This window comes from Onychostoma macrolepis, chromosome 13 (genome assembly GCF_012432095.1).
Source record: "Onychostoma macrolepis isolate SWU-2019 chromosome 13, ASM1243209v1, whole genome shotgun sequence".
Classification (NCBI taxonomy): domain Eukaryota; kingdom Metazoa; phylum Chordata; class Actinopteri; order Cypriniformes; family Cyprinidae; genus Onychostoma; species Onychostoma macrolepis.
Genome location: NC_081167.1, coordinates 11719980 through 11733082, shown reverse-complemented (window position 1 = coordinate 11733082; position 13103 = coordinate 11719980). Strand labels below are relative to the sequence as shown.

Sequence of the window (13103 nt, the reverse complement as noted above, 5' to 3'; positions counted from 1 at the left end):
CACAACTGTTTCCAACATTGATTATAAATCAGCATTTTAGAATGATTTCTGAAGGATCATTTGATATTGAAGGCTGGCATAATGATGCTGAAAATTCAGCTTTGCTTCACAGGAATAAATTATATTAAAACTGAAAACTGTCATTTTAAATTGCAATAATATTTCACAAAATTATTTTTGATCAAATAGATACAGCCTTCTAACTTATTTGAAGTTTTCTGAATGGCTATCTAAAAACAGTTAGTAATAGACGGTCACTAAGCCTTGCTAATGCTAGGACATGTTTAACTGTGGTGTAATTTCTCTGTAAAAATGTGTACTTCATCATCAGCACAGTTCAAACATTTCATGCATTTGATGTCGGCAATGAATTCATTTGACGTGATATGTTTCAGGTTGATCTCGTGGACGGGCCGTAAGATCGATCCAGTGGGGGTGGACTACATCTTGCAGAAACTGGGATTCCACCATGCCAGGACTACAATTCCCAAGTGGCTGCAGAGGGGAGTGATGGACCCTCTGGATAAAGTTCTTTCTGTTCTCATTAAAAAACTTGGCATGGCACTGCAGGATGAGAAAGAGAAGAAAGGTCAAAGAGACAAAGACGAGCATTAACTCGAAACACTTTAATGTATTAATTCATTTCCGCTATCTGGAGCCATCCGTGTGAATTTCCTTATTTTTTACCTTGTCTGAAACCACTGGATTTATTGCAAACTACTGTACGGCACACACAAACACATTACAGTCATTGCTATACTGTGTGAACATTCATGTTTGCCTTGGTTCATATGGCCATAGCTCTTGGACGACTGAAAGTGTTTTTTTTTTTTTACATTTTAATTTTCAGATCACATAGAGGTCAAATAGCTGCTGCTGAATGCCATTTGGACTTTTAACATGAATTAAATGCACTTACACGTCACTGACACTAACAAATGAGCAGTGATCTTAAGCTACAGTATACAGGTGTGCTCTTGAAATCGGTTTACATGAGTTCAGAGGAGCGGTAAGCGTCCTGTGTTCTTTCTCTGAGGTGAATATACTGCTGACTATTGCCAATCAGACTTTTTAAATAGTTTTATTTAACATTTTAAGAGCAAACGATACAGGTAAACCCTGATCGGGTGGTAAAGTGTTCTTTCAGCCAGCAGAGGAAGTGTGAACATCCCTAAGCCTAATTATTCCTTTGAGAGTGACCAAATTTTCTGATGCCTGGTTAACAACACATTTTGAGGGATCATATAGTGGAAATGCCTCAGATATTCCTGTGAATACATCAGAACCTCAGATTGTGCTGTGTAATGTGAATTGGCCTATAAAGCAAGGCTCTAACTTAAATAGACAAACAAAATGTAAATATCTTAAATGCAGAAGCTGTTACCCATGTTAGGCCTGTGGTGATAGTGTTTTTTCCTTTGTTTTTTTTTTGTTTGTTTTTTTTGCTTTTTCATAATGTGCAATAGACCATTGTATATACAGAGGTAAATATGTTCAATGTGCTGATTTCTTAACTGAATAAAATCATTACTACTAAAATGAATGATATTTGCGGGTGACGTTTTGTTCCTCCTAATTATTCACAAAAAACTACATGTTTTGTTCATTGATTGCTGTGGAAATGGAAGTTTGTCTTGCAGAATACACTATTCTGCTGCACACTGCACAAATGTAATAGGTTATCTCGCTCCATGCCTAAAGAAAACGTTCACTCTTCACAGTATAGTATACATACTGAATGGCTATGGTCAGAATAGCATAACAATAATTGCTATTTTTGCTGTATCTGTATATACTGTGCACTAAATGCATAAAATGACAATATCTGTAGTGTACAAAAGAACACATACTGCACACATGCTCTACTTATACTGTTAACAGAACTTTAAAAATTTTATTTAATTTTTTAAATAAAGCTAGATAAAACTACTAAAAATACAATTAAATTAATTCTAAATATTTAAAATTATACTATACACATTATACTAAAATTACTGTCCCCTGACCTTCCATTTGTGATCAGTGTATTACATTAGCAGCTGACTATTTGTTGTTTTAAGATTTAGACAGTTAAATGCCAAATATGCATTACCATGATACCTGGATGTTACATGCAGGATAAAGCAATATGCTACCATTTGATTTTCAAGTTGTAAAGTACAACAACTACATTATAAATCCAAACATCACTACTTCCTGTTCAGTGGATGATACAGATTTCTCAGAAATAGTATTGATATTGGGGGAATTTACACGCCGATCGTCATCAACTTCATTAGGTAAACTTCATTTAAATTATGTTTCATAACTCTTCTGTGAGACACTAGTTACATTAAAGCTGCAGAACGGAAGATTGCGGCGTAGAAGTGCAAGTTACTCACGAAGGAAATATCATTTCATAATATGTAAAGAATTACCCCTTGTGAAAAACGACTAAGGTTATCCGTAAATAATGTCTTTCTTGCAGATAACTTATGTTTTATAATAACGTTACAAAAGTTAGGCAACGCTCGACATCCCATATAAAGATTGCTAGATATCTTACCTGTCGGCAAGTAAAAGGCCTGAATTGGTTTTAAAGTGCCCCTATTATGATAGGTAATGTAAGGTTCATATTTTCCCCAACAGGTTGACATGCATGCAAAGTAAAAAAAACAACAAACAAACAAACAAACAAACACTTAAACGATTCATTTTTACAAACCCCTCCTTTGCATGATGCTAATCTGCGGTGATTGGTCTCATTTTCATTTCATCATGCCTGTAATGTCTGATAAAGCAGCGTTTGTGAGCGAAGTGCTGCTTTGTGTACAGCGTTATTTTTGTGTGCACAACAGTTATTTTTACCGCTCCAAAAGAATGAATTTGCATTTTCATTCAACCACAAGAGGGCGGGAAATATGCTAATGTTTCATGTTGACGTCAACATGAAACGGCTTGGGATTAGTTTTAAAAACCACTGGTTTCAATGATTCAAAGTCGAGTCTTTCTTTTGAGAGACAAGAACTTTCTACAAGGTGCACTTTCAGATTTAAAACTTTGCCGGATGTTTTCATTCACTCTGAGCTGTGTTACACTGCATGAAAGGTCATTTTCAAAAATCCATATATCGTCATCTCTCGTAAACTGACATTTCCCGCGAAATTCGACCCGACAGCTCAAACTGTACATCCTTATTATAAGCTTATCATTGTGAATTGCAAGAGGACATTTTTGGACACAAATTATAATTGTTGTTTTTTCAAACGCGCTCTTAAAAAAAATAAAAGTGCTGCAACTTAAACCACAAAAGGAAATGGAACTGATGTTTGAAAATGACTTCTTAAAGAAACTGACAGAAATAAAGAAATCTTTCTATCTACCCTTTCAAGTTTAATGCATGATTTTGGTTAAAGTGTCAACTAAAATACATTTTCAGCTTCACAAATCCAGCAAAAAGACCAAAAGCAAACAAACAAAACATCACATAACTGCTTTAAAAAGCTTTATTTCTTGTAAGTATCACAAGAAGCCCATCATGATTTGCCTTTAAAACTCTGAATAGGTAGATTTAACATCCTAACATTCTGGTTACTCAAACTCAAAAAATGAGCTACAAAAATGAACCAAGCTAAAAAACAAAAACAAACAAAAAAAATTGTGCTGCTCTATAGTTAAATGAACTGACTCTAAAACTGTAATTCAAGGGCTACCCAATAGTGTCTTATTTAAAGATACCACTTGTTAAAAACAAAAACAAGACTCCTGGCACCTGTTACTAACAATAAATCCAGTATTATTATAATTTTGGTCTTTCATATACATTTCCATATACATATCTACTGTTTAAAAAAAAATAAAAATAAAAATAAAGAAAAAATAAATCTATGCCAAGATTCATAAAGGTGTAAAAAGGTTTCAAGTTTGGCGTCTGTAATGCTGTTTATTTGAGGTGTTCGGTCTGTCGGCTCTGTCGTCTATTTGTCAGTGCATGAACACACACACGCATACATACATACGAGTGGAATCTGAGGAGGCAGGGTGAGTGGAGGGGACCTGATTCGGCAGCTCGGACGAGCTCTACAGTGTTAACACGCTTCCCTGATCAGACACGTACAGTGCTTTCAGCTTGGCAGAACAGTCACGCGACGTCAATATCACTCAATCATTTGGGGCAGGAACTGAGGAAGGGGAGGGTGGGATTAGTGAGAGGAAAGGCAGGTTCCATAGTTCGATATCCCACTACACCTCTGCGGTCTTTCTGGACCTTTTCTTGAGAGGCTCTTTGCTGCTGGTTGTGGCCGTCGATCTGTGCCTGTACTTGCGTGGTTTGGTGGATGAGGGTCCTTCAGCGTTGTGCTCCACCAGGGTCTCCGCCTGAGGGCAGATATCAGAGTCTTCATGTTCCTGGCAGCAGAGCTGGCCCGTGAGAGGATGTGACTGCAGCGCCCCCTCCTGGTGAGCCTTGCAAAAAGAGTTAGGGCACAGCTGGCAGAAAGCATCTGAGTTCTTTCCGCACACGTCACAGTGATGCCAGGGACAGTCCCAGCGACCTGGAAGACAACACAGAGCACAAATGTAAGTCATTAAAAAAATATATATATATATATATATATATATATATATATATATGCTAGTCAAAAATGACAACATGTGTGACCCTGGACCACAAAACCAGTCATAAGGGTAAATTTTTTGAAATTGAGATTTATACAATGTCTAAAAGCTGAATAAATAAGCCTTCCATTGATGTATGGTTTGTTAGGATAGGAACATATTTGGCTGAGATACAACTATTTGAAAATCTGAAATCTGACGGTGCAAAAAAAAAAAAAAAAAAAAAAAAAAAAAAATCAAAATATTGAGAAAATCGCCATTAAAGTTGTCTTAATGAAATTCTTAGCAATGCATATTACTAATCAAAAATTAAGTTTTGATATATTTAAGGTAGGAAATTTACAAAATATTTTCATGGAACATGACCTTTACTTAATATCCAAATTTTTTTTGGCATAAAAAAAAAAAAAAAAAAAAAAAATCGCTAATTTTGTCCAATAAAATGTATCGTTAGCTATTGACTGGTTTTGTAGTCCAGGGTCACATATATGCGCTATTCATAAATGAACATATTATGCCGTTATAGAGGAATGGTTACCAAATGGTCTCTTGGTGCGGTCCAGACAGGAGAGGTGATAGGCTTTGGTGCAGCCCTTTTTATCACATAGAACCAGTTCTCCTCCGTCACCGCAGCGGAAACACTCGTCCTCAGACTTCTTGCCTTCATTTCGGGACTTTCTCCTCTTGGGCTTTTTCTTTTGATGCTTGGCTTTGGGCTCAGAAGAATGACCATTCTGAAGTTGGGTGAAGAGAGCATTAAGTTATTTTGATTGACTATTACTTTTCACTCCTCAACTATAGGAACTGGAAAAAGTAGATATGTAGCAGAGGTTTATCTCCAAATCAACATGTACAGGTATTACAGGGACAGGTTTAGTGTTGAGTGTTTGATGAAGGGCACAATGGTGACAGCTCACACTTTACAAGGCTTAAACATTCTGAATAGCAGGCCTGAGCTTTAACCACTACACCACCCCAGCAAGACATCAGTAATAACAGAGGCAGCTGAAATGAAAGGTTTTACAGTCACTCACCTTGGGTCTGTCACCTAGGAAACCACTGCAGTTGGGTGCTCCACAGCGGCACACAGTCTTTTCATTCCCCAGACAGTCCAGGTTATAGTTAAAAGTCAGCTCAGTGCCTGAAAACATTGAAGTTGCCAAATCAGTTTTTCCCATATGACAGAGTAAATAAAAATCTAGATAAAGCACACAAAGTTAACATATCAATGAGCCTTGCACAAAAAGCCATCAAATTTCTATATTTTCAGAGCATGAGCTCACCAGAAGGTATGTCACAGACAGCAAACAAGCCGACGCGTGTGTCTCCATTAACCGTCCATTTCTGAGTCTCACAGTTGGGCTGGCAGCTGTGGTTCATGAAGCGAGAGTAGTTCCCTTTGGGTCCCGCGTCTATAATCCGATCCTGTACACACACACAGATGGAATATTACACATGATGAAGGTAGAAATGGTCACAAACCATTAAGCTGTTATGCGCTGTTATCTATGGGCTGAGCTGTAGTGTTGGGACCTGTAATGCCACATAAGGCTGTTACTGCGCCATTCCCAATACAACACTGTTTCTCTGGCTCTGCTGTACAGGGTCCAAACATGCCATCATCAGACATGAACCCAGCACAGGAGGAGCGGTCTGTGCTTGAACGCACATGGCACCTTCATTTACCTTGTCAATAGTGAGCATATAGAAATGAGTGATGTTGTTCTCCTGAGCGTATCTGATTCTGGCTCTGCACTCCTCCTCGTCTATCAGTTCACCCACATATTCATTCACAAACTCTCCCTGAGTAACACACAAAAGAGCCGATCAGCAATCACATTCAGTAAATCTCATCTGTTAAAATGTTTAAAAGCCAGCACACTTACTTTCTTAATGTCTCGCAAAGACACCAGGCCCCAGCCTTTGCCTGCAGTACGGATGATCTTGGTCTCGGGGTAGAGGCGTTTGGTGAAGTCCTGGTTTTGGCAGCGGTCTGCAGCCGGACACACTTGAGGATGGCACTCGTACAACAGCATGCGGTTTAGACACTCGGACTCAAAGCTGCAGGGGCGCTCGTCTGACGGCTTACAGTTACACTTGGGGATCTCAGAGATGTCCGCGGTGTAGACCTGTACTCGACCACAAGGCTTATTCACCTAATGAAAAACAAAACTTAAATCTATTAAAAACTATATAAACAGACATTAATAACAATAAAATTACTATAGAAATTTTCATGGCCAGGCAAACGCACTTTCAAATTCAATGGTATTTGCAGGTTTTCTGACATATGGGAATTTTGTATAAATACTAGAGGTCGACCGATAGTGGATTTTACCGATACCGATAACTAGGTTGGACCACACTGGCCGATACCGATTAATCAACCGATAGTTTTCAAAATGAATACTGAAAGAAAGCTAGTGCTTTACTATTTAAAAAAAAAAAAAAGCAGTACTGAACCATACACTGTAAATTAATAAAAATATTAATATTATTTACTATATTGATCATTAAAGTTATTTCATAGATTGCTAATGTTAAAAGAAGAAACTTTAAAATTTTAAAAATGTAGCCTATTAGTAGCTAATAGTGAATGTTGAATTGAACACACTCTAACAAGGAACAATATTTCTACAGTTTTCTTTAATACTAGAATGGACTCTTATTGTTAAGTATTACCATTTAATTTCAACAATCATGCTTAAAGATGGCCATCTTTAAATATCTGCACAAGGCCATACGCATACAATATCCATATGTATGTAATTTTACTCACACACTTTACATGCTTCTATTTTTTAACACTTGATAATTATCTAATAAAAAAAAAAAAAAAAAAAAAAAGTCACACCGGGCAAAAGCGCAGCGCTGCGTCTAGGAGAACTCAGAGGTATCACACACACACACACACACACACACACACACACACACGTTTGCTTCAAGAATGAACAATGTGGCATAAATGAGTTTGAAGGTCGGTGTTTAAAAAACAGAGCAAGCGGAAAGAGAAATCGCGATCTATTACAGCTCTCTATATGAAGCATACAGACTTTATTAGAGCCACAGAAAGACAAATGTTTTGCTGAAAAATGCACAATACATAATTTATAGCCTAGGGTGAAGTCATTATGTACATTCACAATGATTTGGGACAAATATAATGTAATTTAATAGAAAACCATGTGAATGGCGCTCTGTTCCGCGGCAGGCTTTTCTGTCGGCTGTATTTAAATGCGCATCTGAAGTTTCCCGCTCTGTGCAGCGCTCAGTGTCACGTGTCAAAATAAACAACATGTACTGTCAATGATTTCCGCCTCTAGAGGCCGCTCTCTTACTGTATAATGCCAGCGGACCCTTCTCAGCCACTCCAGCAATGGTTGCAAACCGGAAAACTATCGGCATGGATTTTTGTCGATAACCGATAGTTGCGGCAATCAACTATCGGTGCCGATTAATTGGCAAAACCGATGAATCGGTCGTCCTCTAATAAATACCTTGATGTATTTGTATGGAGGAGGTTTCTTGTTGTTCTCTTGAGCCTCTTTGGCCTCCCTCTCCATTTCGATCTCCTTAAAGCGAGCTTCAGCCTCCAGCAGGGCTGCACAGATAAATACAGAAGAGCCGTTCCACAAATGTACTGACAATACTGATATACAAATAAGAAAACAAACAAGGCATTTTTTTTTTTTTTTACCATTCTTAAAGACCTTTCCAATGCCATTATGCTGATATTTGCTTCCCCTGTCTCCCTCCATGTAAGGAAAGACTCTGCCCTGGTGTGTCCAGAAATAGTCTTTAGAGCCAAAGAAGAACACAGGGAACTCTCCGATCTCATGACGCAGGTGCTGGATGTTGGTAGGGATGTTTTTAGGGTGACGGATCTCTGCAGGCCACCATCTAGAATTTCAAATGAGGTTAAAGTTTAGGACAAGAAAATCACCTCTGCAATAATGTAGTTTGTATGTACTGGTTGACAGTACATTGTAATGTATTTAGTGGTCAACAGATATATCGTCAAGGTCAACAGATCATCTGATATCCGACAAGTGTTGATAGCGGGACTTTTATTTTGACAGCATCCCTGTCAACACAGATGCACTGGAGCTACCATTCTCCATCTTCATTAGTTTATTTGCAGCTCATAAAAACCTGTTTGCTCCGTGTAACAGTTCATCCGTGTAAACTCTGCTATCACTGGACAGGCACGAGTGACAAACTTGAACCATCCTTGAATTCAAACATATGCCATATTATATTAAGTTTCCCATTATCCCTGTATAACTTGTATTAACTGTAATAACTTGCATCTCTGAGCAACACATAGCAGTGTTTTGTTACTGAATGATTCAGTGTTTTGAACGAATCCGTGAGTCAATGATTCAGTGAGCCATTCATAAAGACAGTCACTTGCTTCATTTACTGAATGAATCGGTTGAAACACTCAATTATAACAGTGACTTGCCGCCATCTACTCGTGGTTTGGTTTCATATGAGTATCACTGCATTTTTCCAACTTATCATATTTGTATTTGAAAAAAAAAAGTAAAACATTAATCTTATAACATTATTTATGCATTTGCAATTTTACTGTGTAAATGTATTTATGGAACCTCTTATCTTCATTAAACAGTCTGAATAAATTCATCTAAATGGCACTTTCGATGCAGTTTCCGCTGCAGTGGAAAGATGGAGTTTATTGATACTGATTTCATTTGAATGGTAACAACCATTCAGTGTCTTATTATTCTAACTAAATGTATCGATAAATTTGAACTGCTGAAAAGATTTTGAATTTAAGGTTAGGAAAATATTGCCCTTCACAAAATCAAAAAGTGTCCTAGAAATCAATTTAAGGCAAATATCACAAATATGCTGATTAAATAAAGACCCGATAGAGTACAGATGAGACTATTGCTTCAGAACAAATTACATTTACACACTAGGGGTGTGCAATATTGTGTGTGATATCTCAATATTTTTTGGGATTTTTTTCAATAACGATAATTAGACGATATTTGGCCGAGTGTGTTATAGTGCTGATATCGGACTACCGTGGACAGCTGCAGTTTTTGATATTCTTCATATTCTGCGTGGTCAGTTCACATCAGTGATAGAAATTAATCTTTTCATATAAGTTTAAATTGATTTTTACCTTTTATGGGCAATTTTACCTTTAATAAAGCCATTTTTTCTAAAAGTGTGCATTTTTGGAGTCAAAATGTTACATTTAATCAGTCAATTAGAATAATAAGACATTTAGGCTGTTACCGAAACAAATGAAACCAATAATCAACAAAATTAATCTTTGCAGAAGTTGCATCTGAAGTGGCATTTAAATGTATTTACACACGGTTTAATGCAGCTCAGAGGGACATTGAGTGCTTTAACCTGCAGTTACAAATGCATAATGTTTTGATATTTTAAACACAAAATAATTTCAAATATCAGTATTCAATGTTAAGAATGAAAAGATACTTTAAATGTGAAATTAAAATCGCCAGTAGGTGGCAGCAAGTCACTGTTAACAAGTGAGTCATTGCGATTGAACCGAATCATTTAAACCAGGGATCTTCAACTAAAATGGCTCCAGGTCCAGCAATGGACCCTCCCCACCAGCCGAGGTCCGAATAATTATATATAAAAAACAGGCCAGGGTATCTGCAGAATATTTAAGCTTAAATTCAAGACTTTTAAAGACCTTTTGTTTTTAAGACCGATTTACTGTTCAGATGCAGGTTTTCACAAAAACAATCAAGTATTATATTAATTAAATAACAAATATATTTTACTGCCTTAATTGTTTACATTTTATAACACATCTTCTTGTTGATCCACCAGTTCACATTTACAACTCTGCGTGTTTGCTTAAAAACATGGATTGATTTTCACACTGGCCTTTGACAACAGCAGACTGTACGGGCTGATTGAAAATGGAAAATCATTCTCTTCCAGCAGGTGGCGCTTTGGGAACGGCAGCAGTACACAAAGCCCAACAGACAGACTCCACAAAGCAGCGAAGCAGATGACTTTGAAACGTGCAGTGCTCATATTTATTCAAAGAATAGCACAATTCTTGTCTTTCAGTCCCCACATTTAACACCTCCTGAAATCATAATTAAGACTTTCTTGTAACATTTAAGATTTTTAAGGACCCGTCAACTTTCCTAATTTTTGAAAATGCCATTGCTTTTCACCCACTGAAAGTTTCATCTGTCTGCGCGCAGCGGGCAGCTCTCTGCTCTCATCACTGCACGCACGACCGCACCCAAGCGGCTCTAGAGCTGACCTTGATCTGCTAGATATAAATTTGATGTACTAGAAATTAACGTTTGGTATTTATTTCATTATGTCAAAAGCCTTCACGGATTCGGACCGGAGTCCGCTTCCGTAAAGACTACAAAAGCTGCGCCAGTTGAAATAGAAGCTAGATATGTAGGTCCGGGTCCAGATGGGACGGCTTCTGGGTCCGGACCCGGACCGCCTGTTAGTGACCTATGATTTAAACAGTTGATTCATTCAAGAACTAAACACTGTCATGTAGCTCAGAGACCTGTTTGGAATTATTTTTGCTAGCGAAATGGAGCAAAAACAGGAGGTATGGTGTCTAAAACATAAGTCTCTTAATATAAACTTGTTTTTTGAACTGTTGTATAAAATCAATATCACATATACACACACATTTTCTGCCCCCATATCTTGAATTTTGTGATCATTAATGCATTTTAATAGACTGAATCATGCAGTGAAAAAAACACTCTAAATGCACACGTGCACTGTTTAACCCACTAGACTTCATCACGTAATGTAAGCGTGCACTCCGTAGGTGTTTTGTTTGGTTTTTGCAAAATACTCAATGTTAAATTGCACATCGTTAAAACAACAATTACGATATTATCGTAGACGATATATCTCGCACACCCCTATTACACACACACAAAAAAAACAACTCAAGGCTTAATGTCGAGCCATATATATATATATATATATCAGGGCCTGAATTTAGTTTTTTAAACTGGGGGGGAATTCCCCCCTTACATGGGTCACATGGGGGGGGATTTATAGATTAAATTCTTTTTTAAATTTTTATTTTATTTTATACAAAACACATCATGATCTCCTTCAAACTGACATTAAGAACTCAACTAATATATGTCACTTAATGTTTCATTATTTTGAGTTGCTTTCAGTTTTATGCCTTCTGAATGAAGGAATGTCTCAGCTTTCTAAGATATGGGCTAATTATTTTTTTCTAATGTTTAATCAAAAATTACGATCAAAAATTAGCCATCCCATTACAGGGTGATATTTGACTCCTTAAAGTGATTTACAGGGGAATTTTATTTTTATGGCATTTTTCTAACTTCATCTTTTTTGTTAAATTTTTAAAAATACATATTTATAAGCTTTTTAAAATTTCTAATTAGAATAAGACTAATAAGCTATCAATCAAATTAATCAGTATTAACAAAATTAATTTGTACAGAGGTGGAGCAGAAGAACACAAAAGTGGCTTGTAGGTGTATTTTCAGACGTTTAATGAGCCTCAGAGTTGGTATGAGTGCAATTAAATTTATAAATTCATGTTGAGATTAATATTTTAAATATAGAATTTGAATAGGTTATAGAAATATTAAATTATTTGAATAACTGAAAGATACGTCAATTTAAACAAACTGCCAGCAGGTGGCGACAAGTCACTGGTTTGATCACTGTATCATTCATTAAATTGATTCGTTCGAACGGCTGATTCATTCAGGAATCAAGGAAGTGACTGTCTTTATGAATGGGTAATTGAATCATTGACTCACTAGATACGTTTAAAAACGCCTGTTCATTCATAAAGGAGACGCCGCTGTGTTTGAATGGAGATGCGCAGCGGCTCAGCTGTGGCTATGATTCAAACTATTTTCATCGAGGAAATAGAGCAAAATCAGGCAACAGTGTTATAGTCAGACAATGTAAGTCACTTAATATTAACTTCTTGTTTACTGAACTGTTGTATTAAATCAATATCACATTTACAAATTCCCTACCTAATCATTAAATCTGTCACTCTCCTTAGTTCATCGCGATCTCACAAAGTTCCATTATAATCAACGAAGCTCTCTACACTGCATAATGAATCTCTTATTTACATTGTGTCTACTTTCTTCGTTTATGAAAAGATTCATGAGATATGTCTGTGACATTACTCAACTCTGCAAATCTAAAATAAATATTTTTTTCATAGTCGCACGCAGTAGTTTTCAGTCGCATTTGCGTGCAGCTCAGAATATAAGAGCGCGTCACACAGCCTTGTGATCAGAGCGACGCAGGCCGCGGAGAGCACGCCGATGCTGCAGGACTCAGCCACAGTGCAGCGCTGTTTGTTGAATTAAATTCTAAATTATAGACTGTTTGAACCGGTGATTTCTTTTTTTCGCTGCTGTGGATGTATTTCATAATTTGATCTGAGATTAAGCAAATATTGTGCGGGAATTTCTCGCATTATAAAAGTTAAATTT

The 13103-nt window shown here is 36.9% G+C and overlaps 2 protein-coding genes across 15 annotated transcripts in view; one reads left to right on the top strand and one right to left on the bottom strand.

Moving 5' to 3' along the window:
- The window catches only part of kiaa1109 (KIAA1109 ortholog), a 69328-nt gene extending 67780 nt beyond the window's left edge, over window positions 1-1548 (top strand). For all 11 annotated transcript variants that reach the window (XM_058795152.1, XM_058795144.1, XM_058795146.1 and 8 more), the window contains one exon: window positions 396-1548. In XM_058795152.1, the coding sequence (XP_058651135.1) occupies window positions 396-615 (220 nt within the window). In that variant the 3' untranslated portion in view covers window positions 616-1548. The remainder of the gene's footprint in view (window positions 1-395) is intronic.
- A 1838-nt stretch (window positions 1549-3386) lies between these two features.
- nsd2 (nuclear receptor binding SET domain protein 2) overlaps window positions 3387-13103 on the bottom strand; it is a 32751-nt gene continuing 23034 nt past the window's right edge. For all 4 annotated transcript variants that reach the window (XM_058794948.1, XM_058794951.1, XM_058794950.1 and 1 more), the window contains exons 17-24: window positions 8294-8496; window positions 8094-8197; window positions 6483-6752; window positions 6283-6399; window positions 5880-6021; window positions 5631-5737; window positions 5135-5330; window positions 3387-4532 (exon numbers count right to left, since the gene is read on the bottom strand). In XM_058794948.1, the coding sequence (XP_058650931.1) occupies window positions 4222-4532; window positions 5135-5330; window positions 5631-5737; window positions 5880-6021; window positions 6283-6399; window positions 6483-6752; window positions 8094-8197; window positions 8294-8496 (1450 nt within the window). In that variant the 3' untranslated portion in view covers window positions 3387-4221. The remainder of the gene's footprint in view (window positions 4533-5134; window positions 5331-5630; window positions 5738-5879; window positions 6022-6282; window positions 6400-6482; window positions 6753-8093; window positions 8198-8293; window positions 8497-13103) is intronic.